General features: G+C 46.7%; 1 protein-coding gene across 1 annotated transcript; it reads left to right on the top strand.

Moving 5' to 3' along the window:
- Positions 1-460: 460 nt before the first annotated feature.
- On the top strand, positions 461-16,240 carry Tectb (tectorin beta). The gene is made up of 10 exons (XM_075975121.1): positions 461-536; positions 1,358-1,548; positions 3,517-3,659; positions 3,763-3,835; positions 9,478-9,581; positions 9,704-9,787; positions 11,125-11,287; positions 12,322-12,394; positions 13,700-13,732; positions 14,729-16,240. The coding sequence occupies exons 1-10, from the start codon at positions 461-463 to the stop codon at positions 14,776-14,778; spliced, it is 990 nt and encodes a 329-aa protein (XP_075831236.1). The 3' UTR covers positions 14,779-16,240.
- The last annotated feature ends 946 nt before the right edge of the window (positions 16,241-17,186 follow it).

Genomic DNA, 17,186 nt, shown 5'->3' on the forward strand with positions numbered 1-17,186 from the left:
AGAGAAGAAATGAGATGCAGGAGGTAACTGAGCTGCTGCGGGATTATTGTCCCAAGTTCCCCTTTATTCACCCTACATTGGATAATGTGTGCTCATTGTGACTTATCTCGACTTGGTTTCTTTTACACCCTCTGGATATATAAGGGGGAAGTAGGACAGGGGCTGGAGATTTGGGGAGCATCCGGAAGGCAGCACCGACACTCCAGAGAGAATGAGAAGGGCAGGAACTTGAGCAACCGTCTGTGGCATTAGCCTTCCCAGTGGTACGAGCCAGGGACAGCATCAGTGATCTCCCTTGGAAACTCCCCCACAAGATTGAGTGATAATTTGTTCTTACCCTTGACTTTAACTTTCTGTTCATATTTCTGATGCAGAACAATCGAGACCTGGGGCCTGGAGAGAACGTGAGCACTCGGGCAGTTGGTACGGTCACCTGGCAGACATCAGCCCCTGAGACGCAATGGTGGTGCGGGCCTTCATCCTGTTGACACTCTTTGCAGAAGCCTCAGCAAAATCATGCATTCCAAATAAAGCAGGTACCCCAGTGCCACACTGCTATCCCAGACAGGGAGCCTCTCGTCGCCACCTCGCTGTGATTGAGCTCCAGGACAGCTTAGTTAGGAAAGTGTAAAACATCACCGGGCGGAGGCACAGAAGCCCCAGGGCCAATCAGACCTTTCCCCACAGGAAGCAAAGACGTACAGAATGAACCAATTTTTGTTTTACAAATTAGAGAATGTTTCCATCATCTTTTATGTGATGGGTCCACTTTATGTGTTCGACTATTCAACTCATGCCGTCTGAGTCTTCAAACAATGTTTTGTAACATTGAGCATGAAACGAGGCAGTGGACATTTTAAATTATAAGAAATCTCATTTTCATGGGAATATATGTAGCAGTCTGTGTTTTCCCAGGTTTTTCTGAAGTAAAAGTGTTAGGGCTGGGGCTATGGCTTGGTAGTAAAGCTCTTGTCTGGCAAACATGAGGCCCTGTGTTTGATACCCGGTATTGCTGAAAAGAAAGAAAAGAAGGAAGGACAGGAGGGAGGGAAGGAAGGAGGGAGTGAGGAAGGAAGAGAGAGAAGAAGGGAAGGAGGGAGGGAGGGAATAAGGAAGGAGAAAAAGAATCATTGATCATTGGCTCTAAAATAAAATGACAGTTTTTAAAAATGAATCCAATTAAATAGATACTAAATAGTGATGTTATCATATGTGGTATAAATTAGGAAAGAAGCATTTCAGTGGCTGGTTTGGGGAAACCCAGCACAGCTGGTGAACAGCGAGAACACGGTTTTAACTGCCTCTGCATGACGTTTGCTGACCATGTCTAGTTCAAACCATGTGTGTGCTCCTCCAGATGTCATCCTTGTGTTTTGTTACCCCAAAACCATCATTGCTAAAATCCCCGAGTGCCCCTATGGATGGGAAGTACACCAGCTGGCACTCGGGGGGGTGTGTTACAACGGGGTCCATGAAGGGGGCTACTACCAGTTCGTCATCCCAGACCTATCTCCCAAGAACAAGTCCTACTGCGGCACTCAGTCAGAGGTAAGGCTAAGCCCACCCAAGGCAGAGGGGCTTAAGTGAATTTAATGAGATACAAGAGCAAGATGTTTGGTGCTGTTCTTAAGAGGATTCTCAATGCTCCAAATTCCTTTTAAAAGTCAGTCCTGTTGTTCAGATTAAACTCTTCTCTTGTGCTGCTGTTTGTGCCCGTGTACAGATGTGCAGATGTCACATTAATCTTGTGTCTTCTTCAGCCATGCACTCCTTCTCTCTTGAAATGGGTCTCTTGCTGATTCAGTGAGACTGGCTGGTCAGCGAGATCCTGAGAGCTCCCTTCTCCATTCCCCAGTGCTGCGATTGCAAGCACATGTCTGACCACCCACCCCCCATGCCCAGTATTTTATAACTGTGTTAGAGATCTGAACTCAGGTCTTTGTGTCTATGCAGCAAGCGTTTTCCCCACTGAGCCACCTCCACAGCCCTAGATGGCTCTTTGAACTTGACTTCTATTCTCCTAGCTCACGGGGCATGTGGAGAGCAGCAAAGCTTCCCTCTGGGCTGGAACAAACTGCATTTCTCACTTAAATTGGGCACGTTGGTCCCCGAGTTGGATGCCCGAATCAGTAGGTCATCCATCTGTCTCCATCCAGCCGAATTGTCCAGACACTCTTGAGAAGGAGCATGTGGAATACAGAAAAAAATAGACAAGAAACTGGAGATAGAGCTGGAAGGGCATTCCAGTGACTACTGAACCCGCCCCAAGTCTATTTTTCCATAGCCCTTTTATACCCCACACCAAAGGGGAGGACAAAGGGACTTTTTTTTAATGGTAATACAAGAAACAAACAAGAGTGATTACTTCCTTAATATTCAAAACACCCAGTAACTACATCTTAGGTCAGACATCTGTTATCTAGGCAAGATATCAGCAACTTCACCTTGGACCAAACTTCCTGTTGTTTGACCTTGTAGGAGCAATAATAGGCTCAGACTCTCTGACCACTTCTCTGGGCCTCCACAGCCATCCTTCCCCCACGAATTGGAAGTGGCAGTTAAGTGCATCGGGAAAGCACAGATGGGATCATAAGCAGGGTGAAGCGTCCATGGCAGGGGACCAGGGGATCACAAGGAACCACAGCCTCTCGATGGGAAAAATCTGAGGCCTCCCCCTTAGTATCAGTTCTCAGCCACAGAAGTAACAAGAACATGGTCCCTGACACCACGGGCCAGAATTCCTTCTACCCTGACTACCAGAAAGGCATGTGCTTGTAAACCTCAGAACGAAAAAGCCAACTCTTCTTCCTGGAATGCAGAAGGATTCAGATGTGATGGGAAGACCCATGAGCAAGGTGAGCACAGCGTCACATCCGTGAGTGCATCCTGGCGACCTGAATGGAGAACATCTCCATGTTTCAGGCCATTTCCTTTAAAGACAGGTGCTCACCATTCTAATGTTGTTGAGTTTTGAGACAATCTTGACAGAAGGAAGAATTTTATAAGTGGTGTTTTCTGGTTAATAGATGTTTTCACTACAGACTTACGATCTAGAGTGGAGGATGAACAACGACATCTATGGGACAATGGACAAAGGGATAAAATGTTGAGGCTGGGAGCAGAGACTCTGATCCAGTCCATCAGAAGCCCAGTAGGACTTTCCCTACATATATACTATCGATCTCAGTGAAGGGATTCCAGAATTCTGCAAATAATTTTGCCACAAAGAACGGGTTCTACTGTTCCTGATAAACATTTCTGTCCCCTTGTTTTGATTTTTTTTTTGCTTTGTTTTGTTTTATTCTTCAACATTATTCTTGGTTTGAAACTCACTATATAGCTGAAGCTTGCCTGGAACCCCTCACCATCCAACCTCCACCTCCCAAGTGCCAGGATGACAGGCACGTGCCACTAATGCCCAGCCTTTTCCTAAGTCATCTCCAACCACTTTTCCCAGAGTCCTCAGTCCCATCGGGAGGACAGTGTGCACCCTAACTGCCTTCTTCCTTCCTCCAGTACAAGCCCCCCATCTACCACTTCTACAGCCACATCGTGTCCAACGACAGCACAGTGGTTGTGAAGAACCAGCCTGTCAACTACTCCTTCTCCTGCACCTACCATGCAACCTACCTGGTGAACCAGGCTGCTTTTGACCAGAGGTAAGCCGCACTGGGGGTGGAGGGCCGGCCACAGTGAGGATGCTACAGTCCCTGTCAATCAGGCATGTTTCAGTCCTTATGCAAAATTCTCTCCCCTTTTCAGAGTGGCCACTGTTCATGTCAAGAATGGGAGCATGGGCACATTTGAAAGCCAGTTGTCCCTCAACTTCTACACTGTAAGTCCAGGTTGTCTTTCCTCAAGGAACTTCCTTCCACGGAAGTCACTCTCTTCCGGGTCCGGGCAGAGCCCCATTAGGGACTCCGGTGGCAGCAGAGCCCCATTCCAGAACTCCGATGGTGGCAGAGCCCCATTCGGGAACTGCGATGGCGGCAGAGCCCTATTCCGGAACTCCGATGGTAGCATATGGCCTTAGCTTGACTTTAAAGCTCGGGGCAATGGAAGGTCCACTTTACAGGCCAATAGATGGCTAAATGGCACAGATGTGGCTGGCCTCCCCACTTCACTGGTACCAAAATGAAGGCAGGGTCACTGGACAGACAATAGAACACACGTCTGACTCTTAAGCAAGATTAGTATCTCTTTCCTCTCCAGAGATTTATTTGCCATTAGGATCTCAAAAACATTAGCCAAGAGCATTGCACTCCCTGACCAGGCCAGAGCTAAAAACAAGGCTTAGGGCTAGCCTCCACTGTTTAGTTCTTCCACCCCATAAGCCTTCCAGTAAGATCCCCTGGCTGTTCTTATTGGATCTGCTGCCTGTATTGACGTGGAAAGTTAAAGGCACACTCTGGCCTCTCTCAAAATTAAGTGCTGCAGAGAAACTAAATATGCACTGGCCCTTAGCCCAGCTACGCTCCCAGTAGAGAAGGCGCTTTGTTCTCAAGCTGCAGCCTCTGAGGACACAGGCACACAGAGGGCACGCTGGCCCGGCTGGCTAGAGGAAGACACAGGCAGAGACACAAACGTTTGTGTCGAGCGTTGGAAGTGTCCTTAGAGGGCAGCTCATCTGACCCGTTTCATTTCCAAGAGCAAACACCGCCCCGTCTGAAACCTGTCAAACACTGAACATTCTTCACCTATGCCCCTGCAGCTTTTAGCCCCTGAGCTCATGGGTGAGTTCTGGGAGGATCCTAAACAGCCTAATCTGCCTTGCGGATGAGGACATGAAATCCAAAAGAAGGAAGGTGTTTGCCCAAGACCACACAGGGGCCTTGTTGAAGCCTCTGGTGAGAACAGAAAGTCCCCAGCTGAGGTGCTGTCCACAAAGGGTGAGAGGGAGAGAGAACCCCATGGCCCTTTACCCACAAAGCCCTTGTGTAAGGCAGGGTTTAATTTTTAAATCTTTTTTAAGATTATTGTTAAAGAAGGATCTCTAAGATGTATATGCTTCAAGATTCCTTAAAATCCAGACTAGCCCTGGATTCATATCATCAGTGGCTGATGCAGAGACAGAAATACCTTGTCAGTGCCCAGGGATCAATGCACCGTAAACCAGCAGGGGTGATGGAATGGCTGTGAATGGCTTCCCACATGGGACTACAGTCTTTACTATGAAGGCCTGCCTAGAAGCTAGTAGTTGGTATTCTAATGGGATAGGCTGGAGATTTGATCCTATGAAGTTTACAATAGTTGGCGATAGAGGTCAAGGTTTTTAAACTCATCTCTCACCATCAACCACACAGGGTGGAGTTTCAGACATAGACATAACCTCAGAAGTAGAAGGAACATATTCCCTCAGTCAACCAATCCATCTTCACCAGCCATCCCCAGAGATGCAGAAATAGATGGACAAATTACTTCCAGAACTATCTAGATATGAAGCCAAGGTGTCCCCCAAACCCCCCTGTCAAAGTCCCTCCAGAACGAATGGACTTTAGCAAAGAGCAGCTTCCGCTGTCCAGACACTTTTGTTCTGGTTTAGATTCTGCTGTGGGCTCAGTTCCCTATGCCTAACCATGTTTTTTTTCCCCCACTTTGAGGGCATTCTTGGGTGTTTCTAAAGCAACAGCTGCCCCCTTGCATATATTTCCATCCGATTACCAGAAACAGAGCCATGCCCTTCATAGCACAAAGGAACCAACACACTGCTAATGGCTTAGGCTTCTCGGAAATCCAGAGCCTGGGCCCAGATACAATCCTCCTGTTCTGCATAAGTCCTCTCTTCTCTCTCCATCCCTTCCTGCTCGCTTTGGCCAAGGACCCATAGTTGATATTCCCAGGCAAAGTTATGACTCTCATTTGAAGACAAAGGAAGGTTGTCGGTTTACAGATAAAGCCTGGGACTGTGGGTTCAAAAGAAAATGGGCCATGCTACAAAGCCTGGTTTGCTATTTACTAGTTAGACGACTTTGGAAAAGTTAGGGAGTCTCCTTGCACCTCCCTCTCTGCAGCCATAAACTAAGAACTTAGTGACATGGATCCTTTAGATTTTAGGAGACTCGGTGAAACTCTGTGTAAGTATGGCGTGTGGACTTGGTAAGTACCCAGGAAGCCAGTTGTTCTCGTGAGTAGAGACTCTGGCCCCATTTAACATGGATGCTCGGAGCATTCTGACAATTGTTGCCTTTATAAAAATGACTATCAATGTTGGTGTGAGAGTAGTTTAATGTCTTAGCATCAAACCAGTACTGCCCATTCTTCTTAATGGTGATACAAAAAGAAACGAAAAGGCTTGTGGTGGACAAAGGCAAACAAAGACTAAGGATCCTTCCAGAATCAGAATAAACCATAGAAACCACCCTTGATTTCCCACCTGAAGCCCACAGAGCTTCCATTGCTGAGGGCGGCCAGGGTGAGCTGGCCTTGTGTTTGAGATTATCAGGTAAAATCTGACCCCTGAACTCCTATTTGTACTGGTTCTGACTGCTGAAGTAATTCTGTGGAATTGCATTGGTCACAGCTCTCCAAAGGCCCCTGTCTTCTCTAAACAAGACATCTTTTCACTGGTTTGCTGCCATCCTGGTCACTTCCCTTCCAGCCCACGCCAGCTGGCAGTGCCCTCTACAAAGTGAGACCAGAGTTGAAGTGTTGGATTCCAGTCCTCTGCTGAGTCTGTACGAGACATAGTAGGCCACAGGTGACCATCTAGGTTCTGGAAAACTCTAGGACTATGTCCTAAAGTATTCACTCTAGGTTGGTGTCTCACCTATGAACAAAAGCAATTAGATTTCCCCATATGAACTTCTGCTCAGTGAGGCCTACCTCAGTTAAGGATTTAAATTGGGTGACTAGCTAGTTGTGAGTCAACCTTTGGTCAAGGGAAGGAATGCTGGAACACAGTTTCTCAGCAGACTTGTCCATCCTATAGGACAAAAAAGTAGTCTTTGTCATCTTTTTGTTTTTAGGAATGTCAAGATAAACATCCCTGGCATATAAATAGGTTACCACAGTAAAGCTATCTGAAGACAAGTCTCTGATTTTCATGTTATAAATAAAGGAGGGGTTGCCAGACGTGATGGCTCTTATTTGTAATCCCAGCACGAGAGGGAGAAACAGGGATGCCGGGAACTAGAGGGCAGCCTGGTCTACACAGTGAGTTTCAGGCTAGTCAGAGTAGTATAAAAAGACCCAAAAAGGAAGGAAGAATGGAAGGGAGAGTGAGGAGGGAAGAAGGAAAGGAAGAATCATGCTAATCATTATTGTAGTTATCAGAAACGAAGATGGCAGCTTCTGCTCTTCGCTTTGCTGCAGAACCGGACAACGGCTCCCTCAGCAGCGATATCACACTCTACCAGCTGATCTCCAGGAGAAAGACTCCACAGAGGTGTCTCTGGAGACCTGGGGACTAATGCCATTCCCAAGTTAGTTGCCATGTTTGGAAATGTCCCCTGAAATCTCATACATTTTTAGACAATACCAAAAACACTTTAAAAACTACTGAAAAGGTATTACTTTTAGCCGTACGCTATGCAAGGAAATCACTTATGCCTGAGACCATTATTGCTCAATTGTGGCAGCCAGTAACGTGGTGCAGACCTGACGAATGAAAAGAGTGGAGCCAGCTTCTAGGTGGCTTATTGTGGGAGCCTCGGCTGGACCCACTCCCGTAGAATAATGTGAGTTATCCTAAAAGAGGATTTGGGGCCCCCTCACAAAGTCTCTAGTGTTGAACCCATAGGAGGCCAAGTCCACATTGACCAGATGTCAGTTCTGTCTGCTGCTGCCTACCAAGTTGCAAGTGTCTAAGCTCATAAATTCAGGTTTTGAAAGACCCTAGTCTAAGCTTTTATGTTTCTATGCTACAATGTCACAAGGCTATCCTCATCTCACAGGACTAAAGAAATGGGTCTAAAGTTAGCCCGTAGGGGCCAGGATTATCCTGCGATCTTAGCCTATCTGGCCAATGCCCCGTCGCCCATGACTAATGCCAGCCAGTAGTCCAGATTCTTATTCAGGCAAATTGAACAGGAGACTCACAGATTGGAGAAGGAGCCTCCGTTGAGGAGGTCAGTCACAGCTGTAATTCCTACTAACTCACCCAGCATTATCTGAAGACGATGTTTAGGAGCAGATCCTGACACTCCTGAGCCTGTCATGGCAGTAACCCTTTGGTACACCCTCCTTGACAAACCTCACAGCCTTGTAATCCCATCCCTACTCCTTGCTCAAATGCTGCCTCCTCAAGGAGGCGTCCCTGACGGCCCTCCTCAAACATGTAACATGGGGTTGGGGAGATGGACCCACTGGCAAAGCACTTGCTGAGGATCTCAGTGCAATCTCCAGAGCCTGCATTTGAAAAACCAAGCTGAGCTCCATGGCACTTGAAATCCCAGTGTGGGCAGGCAGAGACAGGTGATCCCTGTGGCTCATCGGCTAGTCAGTTCTGGGCCAGTGAGAGACCCTTTCTTTTTTTTGTTTTTTGTTTTTTTGTTTGTTTTTCAAGACAGGGTTTCTCTGTAGCTTTGGTGCCTGTCCCGAAACTAGCTCTTGTAGACCAGGCTGGCCTCGAACTCCCAGAGATCTGCCTGCCTCTGCCTCCTGAGTGCTGGGATTAAAGGCGTGCGCCACCACCGCCCGGCGAGAGACCCTTTCTTAAACTCAAGATAGATAGTGCCTGAGGAAAGAAACCAGAGGCTGACCTCTGACTTCTACACTCATACCTTTATGCACTCTGTACCCACACCCACACAAACATTCATATGAACACACACACACACACACACACACACACACACACACACTGAATGCAGCTTACCCTTCCTTATGTTCCCAGTCCATTTTGCTATTTTTGTGGCTTCCAATATTACTGACTATATTCCAGTCTAATATACTGTGTAATTTACTTCTTTTCTATTGCCTTTCTCTTCTGCTAGAACATCGAATCATTTGGAGATAGATCTTGCTTCTGTCAAGCAAATATTATATCTCAAAGCAAAGTATCTTGACATAGAAACTACCCAAATATGTAGAACAATACCTAACTACATTGCAGGCAACCATTGGCTTATGTCTGTGGACAATCGCACTGTTTAGAACTCAGGCGAGCATTTGCTCGGAACGCAGGGAACAGGGACCGTGAGGGGCTGTAAGCATTCAGCTGTTCTTGCCCTGAGTGTTTGTGAAGCTGTGGCTTGCTGTCCTTGGATTGCACTATTTTCCCATCAGTCGGTTTTGTTGGCATCACTGAGACAATGTGTGTCAAACCATGACCAGCAAATGTCCTTACCCCATCTAAGATGGCATCTGTGTCCGCAGAGGTACAGTTTCTCTGGCTCTCGAGTCTCTCTATAATCTCATGTGCTTTGTTTTGGGCTGGTGGCTTCCATCTCTAACCCTTCCCCAAAGTGTCTGCTCCCGCCAGACTGACTGTTCGTTCTGAGAGGTCACAGTGCCTAGTGTTCCCATTTCCTTCCCAAGAACGCCAAGTTTTCCACCAAGAAAGAAGCTCCTTTCATTCTGGAAACATCCGAAATCGGTTCAGACCTGTTCGCAGGAGTAGAAGCCAAAGGGCTAAGCACTCGGTAAGTCCCTTTATACACTGTGTATTTTTAAGGACAAAGAAAAAAAAAGACTAACAGATTCTAGTCTTCTGATGTTTGTATACACAAGACTGGTTAGTGACACCTCCCTATTTAATTTCCAGGTTTAAAGTAGTCCTGAACAGCTGCTGGGCCACCCCCTCGGCTGACTTCATGTACCCCTTGCAGTGGCAGCTGATCAACAAGGGGTAAGTCTACTTTCTGGACTCAGCGCAGAGTGGTGGGTCCAGTGTGCGCTGGTCTCTTCTGCTATGGCTTGGAATAGCTTGGGAGGAAACTTTCTGTTCATACTAGATCCTTTGGGTAGAGCTCCAGTTTCAAGAGTCCTTAGTGATATTAAAGTATGGAGATACATCTATATATGTAGATAGATAGATAGATAGATAGATAGATAGATAGATAGATAGATAGATAGACAGACAGACAGACACATGTCTATCTATATGATATTATCGGGTATTTCCCTGTACACATGAACACAACAGCAGCAGCACACTCCCCTCAAGGGGTGATTCCATGTAGGGCAGGGAACTCGCTCAAGGTGAGGGGGAGACCTCCTAGCAGGCTGCCACCATCCAACCAACCAGAGTGAGCTGTCACTGAGAGGCAGGTGCCACAACCTGTGCCAAGAGATGGTGGCGCCAAGACATCTAGGCTCGCCCATTCTTTACCATCCCTTCCCCCACCACAAAGCTCCTCTTACGTTACTTTCCATTGGCTGACACCAGCCTAGGGCACTCTGGCTACAAAGAGCTATTTTAAGGCTCCACATCTTGAGTTCAGATAAGGATCTCAGGTTTATTGACCAAACAATCCCGCTAGATCCTCATATCATAAGCTGGAAAATTCTCACAACCTCATCAATGCCAAGGCCACAACAAACAGAAATAGCTCTGACCCTTGGCCCAGATCAGAAGGTACAACCTTTGTTTCTCACTCATGATCCTCAGAGAGAATTCTCAGATGATATTTTCAGTCAGTTCTGTCTCAGCAAACATTTTTTCTCCCCATTATTTAGATAATATGTGGATAATATGACCATGTTTTAATAATGGTTATTATATAATATATCGACAATTAATTGAACATATTCATTTTTCCACTTTCAGGCAAAACCTAAGAGCACACACAGAGCTAAAAAGTGGGTGTGACTTGAGTTTGGGTGTCTATGGCAACAGGAAACCCACCACTCCCATCCATCATGGTGGTCCTTACCTTGTGTTACTCTGAGGTCTTACAGAGGGCTTTATCTCTTGGAGATGTCACTTCTTTAGGACAGGGGTTCAACCTACCAGATGTATGGGTTCTCATAAGTCACCCCCTATTTTAGAATTTGAGATAATCAGGTCTACCCCCCATAGCCCTTCAATTTGACCTCTCACTCAGGGATCAGAGTTCTTTGGAAGGACAAGCAGCTGTGCCCAGGTTTACCAGAGAGCTGTGTGAAATGTTGCCTTGGAGCCTTTCTGGCAGTCTCTGGTGTGATGTGTCATTGTTTCATTCTCCCTTCTCCTGTGCACACCAGCTGCCCCACTGATGAAACTGTCTTCGTGCATGAAAACGGCAAGGACCACAGGGCAACTTTCCAATTCAATGCCTTCCGGTTCCAGAACATCCCCAAACTCTCCAAGGTTTGGTTACACTGTGAGACATTCATCTGTGACAGCGAGAAGCTCTCCTGCCCAGTGGTGAGGGTCCTGGCTCTGGAAGGAAGATATGACCCCAAGGGGCTGGGATTGGAGAAGCTGGATTGACCTGGGAGAGGTGGGGCCTGGGTGCAGAGGCAGAAGGTCTGGGCCTGTCTACTTTGCTACCAAAACTTACCAGTTTGGTATGTATGGCTGGATTCATCATCTTGGAATAGAGGTGCTCTGTTCTGATGGCTGTTCCCTTCTCAGAGAGCAATGTAAGATAAAAATGAAGGTAGCAATATGCATGAAAAGTCTTTGAAAAAGTTAAAAGTGTCAAGGAATCCATGATCTAGACAGAACTCTAAAGGTGGGCGATTGCAGTTTCGACTGGACTGTCTTCAGAGAAATGCTGAAAATCTAGGTCAGTGCGGACAGCACAGTGGGCGGAAGGGCCAGTGCCCTGCGGCTCCGGGATTTGCAGAGTGAAGAACACCTCCTCGGGAACTTAAAAGTGCTGAGCGCCGAACAATCCCGTCCTCCATGTAGACAGAGGCCCGAGCGTCTAAAGAGACTGCCAGCCCACATGGCCTGGAGCAAACAGCAGAAAGGAGGTTGGATCTCTCCTTCCATCCACTCCTGTGACTAGAAAACAGTTGCTTCTGAACACAGGGAGGAAAAGAAAATAGAGCCAGGGGCTGAGGGCTGGGGGGTGGAGGAGAACCGGTTAGTACTTGATCAAAGGACAGCAGCAGAGTTGCAGTTTTAACAGAAGGAAAGGAAGCAAAACACATTGTGAGTGTCCTCTTCTCCTATCACTGAGTTAAGGAAAAGTCAAGTCTTGTTTCCTATTAAAATGTGCAGCGCCCTCCTCTGCTGGAATAAGGATGACCTAGTCCAGCGGGGATTACCCAGCCTGGAGAGTCAATGGACGCTAGCTGCGTGCGTGGGTGCGTGCGTGGGTGGGTGCGTGCGTGCGTTTGTACACTTTATGTAAGTAGTGAGTGGGTGGGGACTTGGCGGTCCATGAACTTTCACTTTGCTTTCTGGTTTGTCTCTTGTTTCCTTTGTTCATTTCTCCTCCCGGTCTTCAGAACTGCGACAAACGGAAGCGGATGATGCGTGAGCAGACAGGGGGTGTCCTGGTGGTGGAGCTGTCCTTGCGGAGTAAGCTGATTCCCCCATAGTCGTGTGCACTCTGGGCTGTGACCACACGCACGGCAGGTTTGAGCATTTTGATTGAATTGTCAAACCAGGCGTGCCTGTGGACACAACACTCACCTGCTCCTCGAGTGGCGTGGGCCCAAGGAGGTGAGGTTTGTTGGCTACCCAGAAGGCCTTTTGGGGACCCAAATCCAAATGTTCCTAAGAAATTAGGAAGTACTGACGTGAGCTTCCAAACTGGTCATGCCATGAACGACAGGAATGGGAATGCAGGTGTCCTGGGAATGTCAGCGAGCCTTCACTGCCCAAACCTGGCCTGGACACAAGTTCCAGAAATGAACAAGACTCACAGAGTTTACCTTCTAGCCAGGAGAGGGATGGTACACACTGAGGGGTGGGGGAATGTTGAGGGATGGGGGATGGGTAGGGTGATGCAGGAGTATGTAGCCACAGGAACTGACCCAGTATAGGCCTTACAGACTGGAAAATGTCACTGTGACCTGGAGGATGCTGTGAGCAGAGGGTGAGCCAGACTTTGGAGTTGTCCCTCAAAGCATAAACGCCAAAACACAGACCAGGGCCAAGTCCCCAGACATCCTCTTGGTTTTCATGAGGCCTACAAATAAAACAGGTTTGGCACACTTTCATGCAGTCCCAAAAATTAAAAAGAAAAGAAAAACGTGGTGCATAAAAATTCAATAAAATTAAAAGCTCAGTGTTTATAAAGTTTTATTAGAACACAGATGGCATTGTCTACAGTACATTCACACAAAGACAATGCAATAAGGCCATGCTTGGTGTAGTGGTGCACACCTGTAACCTCAGTCCTCAGGAGACTGAGGCAGGAGGATAGTGAATCTGTGACCCATCTGGGATACACAGTAAGACTGACCGAAGGTATAAAGAAAGAAAATACTTCACAACCCCCTGCAAAGCTAAAAATATTTAATATCTTGTACTTTCCAAAATATTCAGTGGCCCCTGCTTTAGACAGCCAAAGCGGCAATGCCGTGAGAGGAAGCCTTTGTCAACCTCAGTATGCAGCACTTGGGAGGTAGAGGTGGGTGGATCTCTGTAGGTTCGAGGCCAACCTGGTTTACAAAGTGAGTTTTAGGACAGCCAGGACCCTTTCATAGAGGAAACCCTGTCTCCAAAACAAAACAAACAAACAAACAAAAACCAAAACCTCAGTATACTTCCTCTGATTTAGTGGGGGTTGGACGTGGCCAGGTTTGTGGCTCAGAAGCAGTCCTGATACTCCTTCCATGGCTTTCTTCAGCCTGTGTTCTCTCTCTTTGCTTACTCCAGGCAGAGGACTCTCCAGCCTCTGTGACTTCTCAGGTAAGGAGAAGAGGCACTCTCGTGTCATGGGGCAATGGTTTGGGAGTGGTTGCACTGTTAGGGATGTTTTCTATGGCCCCAGCAAAATCTGTCATCGAAAATATACATCTTAGAGTACACCTGAGTGGGGCAGATGGGGACAGAGGTAAGAGGTCTCACGCCAACCAGCCGGTGACCCAAGAGACAAGCTGTTTCAAATGGATGGAGAACCATCAGAGGCCACAGAACCCCTTGAACAAAGCCATCACCAAGTGGCTTTCCTAAGGTTCCTGCACTTGGAGAACATAATTTTGAATCAGATTGTCTTCTCATTAGCAAATATTTGAGTCCCTGCTTTGACTCTGTGGTTCATTAACAGAGCAACTTGGATAAGAAAGAGTCTCAGCCTCCTTACTCAGCTTTGCTCTGGGAACTGGGCTATGATTGTCCCTGGCATACGTGGTATGCTATGAATTAATTATACTTCAGCATTAAACGATACAGTGGACGAGACAAGGTCATGGGGTGAAGGCTGGGAAAAGCGACATAGCAAGCAGCTGGAGAAGCTTCTGAGAGGAAGAGCCATTTCAGCTGCAGCCAGGGTCTCAGTGGAAAGGTGACAAGGACATAGAGGGGGGTGGGGCTGTTGCACTGATTTGCTGACTTCCAGATTGGAATCAATTAGTCAGTATAAGAAAATCATATAAACTGATTTCGATGTCCACTTCTCGTTCTAAAGGGAAGTGCTCCAGAGAGCATCCTACAGGGAAAGGCGTGTGCCAGCACTGTGCAGTCCAAGTCAGATGTCTGTTTTCCAGAGGTCCAGAACCTAGGCTTATGTGTTAGGGCCTCCATGTTGATAGAAGTGGAGCATGCAAGTCCCAGGGGATGAGCAGGAATGACTGTGTGTAAAATTTGGAAGCTGTACAGCAGCCCCGTTACATTAACTCTGGCTGAATGCTCCTTGGCCTCACACAGCTGTTTCTCAGTGCTGTCTCTGTCCCCTCTGCTTCACAGGTGTTCTTTATCACCTCGTCCTGATGCTGGGGATCTTTGCTGTGCTATAGGACACACCTGGGCAGCTGCAGCAACTCTCTCCAAGGTTGCCCCAACTACGACACACATGTTTATCGTACTGCCAGAAAGAACAAACAGAAGACTTCATTGCTGGGGAGCCGAGAATAGCGCTTTGCCAAATATGTGTTCCCCATGATTTTTGTGTGTGTATGAATTTGGTGATCCGCTCTCGTTAAAGCCACACTTCCTCGCACTCCTTCCTGTGGCCATTAGACCCTGCCAGTCCCCTCCATGAGGGTGGGGAGGAGTCATCTCTCTCTACTCAAACTCGGGCAGCATTTGAAAGCTGCTTTCATCATAAAAGATCACACACACACACACACACACACCACATGCAGCTTAGCATCTGGATACCATAACCACAAAAATCAATGCCAAATACAGAATCCACAGGGGTAGCCAACTTTACCCAGCAGGCACTCTATCGCTGAGACGGTAGAATTCTGAAGACTAGAATTGAGCCCCTAGGCAGGAAGTTCCAATCTTCAAGTGTCAATGTGGAAATCCAAGTTAAATACAATATATTTACTCAAACTTGTGTAATAGACAAGAAGTAGGTTCTTAAGAGCCTCTAGGACTAATGTGTTTATATTTTAGGGTTTCTTAAAAAGCTATTAACATTAGGTAGGTATTACAGTGCCTTATCCTTATAACTGATTATATCTCTGTAATGAAAAGTAAATAGGGAATAGACTGTGGAAGGAGTAAACTCACATAGTAACACGGCATTGCGTGCAGGAAGTGAAAGGCAGTGGGAAGGCCGCCTGAGTCCAGGTTCTCTGAGATTTGAGGGCCCATCCTCTCACACATCACAGCTTGTGATGCTCTGTGTACTCACGCCTCATTTGCTCGGGAAGTCTTCCTGTCTGAGATGCCTAACACCATTCATCTTCACCAGAAACATTCACGCCCGTGTCTGTTTCCATCTCGTCCACTTATGATTGTGGGAACGGAACCAATAAAACCAGAAATGCCATGCAAACACAGCCTACGGCATCACGGGACAGCACACTCCCATGACGGGTCACACCTGTGATCTAGAATTGCCAGTGTCGGTGACTCACAGTAGCCAGCAAACTGCATAAACCAACCCTGCCAGGGCATCTGCTCTGCTGAGACAGGACAGGCCCAAGATCTACATTTTTTCTTTGTCACATACATACTTCACATTTGAAATCACGCGTCAGTTTGTCCCTCTGTGTTTAATGCCCTTGAGAGGTTTGAGGGCTGCTGTTTGCTGATTGTTTTACAACTTGCATAAATGAACCTAGAAAAAACCAGTTGCCAAGTTGTGTTTGTTTAGGCAGAGGCTGGGGTACTACGCTTCCGTGCCGTCTAAACTTGGTATCTAGCTGGCGCACCAATCAGGGTGGAATCTCTTCCTAATGTAAAGTCGGAGTTCATTGTGTTCAGAAAATACAGAAAACCTCATTGGTTCTGGTCAGAAACTCTTACATAGCAGACATATAACCAAATTCATGTCTTTGGATGTCCAACTAAAACAATGTTTAATTTTCTCACCATGATCTATGTGATCTTGTATCTCTACCTGTTGCTGTGGACTAAATAAAATGCCTGGAATAAATAACTTATTACTGCAGTTTATTTACATGTTCATGAATTATGGTAGAAGCCAATCCCACAACTTTTCCAAGGGCTTCTAGACTTCATAGAATTTAGATATTCTACCAACTTTCAATCATTTGTACTTCAAACACTCCAGTACAGGAGTTTACAGACCAAGAGGCGAGGAAGCAAAGCCAGCGTGTGTGACTAGCATTAGGGAGGCAGAATTGCCTGGGCCTTCCCTGCCTGTGAAACGCCAGTGTCTCTCACAAGTGGCTACATTGTTCGACTCAGGTTTAACTGGTAGCCTCATGCAGTGTTTGGTTGCTCTTCCTGCCTTAGGACTTCTCTACAAGGGATTAAGAGAAAGACCCACACTGCAATGTCTGCTGCAAACCCTAACTCACACTAAACACAACACAGATATCCAAAGAAAAATACACAATCCAGTAGGTATCTTTAGTGCACACACACACACACACACACACACATGCACACGCCACTAGATACAGATTTATGTAAACTGCTCCTATAAAAATTTCTAACTGTGATATCTATATTCATCCCCTTCCTGCCTCCCTCCATCCCTCCCTCCCTCTCCTCTCTCTCTCCATGTGTATATATACACATATATACCTAGTGTATGTATGTATATGGGTGTGTGTATATGAATATAGGTATGCATGTGGGTGTCTGTGTTTGTATATGTGTTTTGTATACATGAACAGGTATGAGCATCAAATGTTTATTTTATAAATCAAATGAAGACAGATTTAACAAAGTCTTTAGGTAAGCAGATAGGCTAGGGCTAGAAGCAAATGTACCTCATTGA

The sequence above is a fragment of the Microtus pennsylvanicus genome, chromosome 5, assembly GCF_037038515.1.
Source record: "Microtus pennsylvanicus isolate mMicPen1 chromosome 5, mMicPen1.hap1, whole genome shotgun sequence".
NCBI lineage: Eukaryota > Metazoa > Chordata > Mammalia > Rodentia > Cricetidae > Microtus > Microtus pennsylvanicus.

Bases quoted from the DNA above. Each gene is read 5' to 3' on its own strand.
- Tectb (XM_075975121.1), top strand. From the start codon at position 461: ATGGTGGTGCGGGCCTTCATCCTGTTGACACTCTTTGCAGAAGCCTCA. The intron at 3,660-3,762 runs GTAAGCCGCACT...TCCCCTTTTCAG, and splicing joins CAGGCTGCTTTTGACCAGAG to AGTGGCCACTGTTCATGTCA. The intron at 3,836-9,477 runs GTAAGTCCAGGT...TTCCTTCCCAAG, and splicing joins TGTCCCTCAACTTCTACACT to AACGCCAAGTTTTCCACCAA.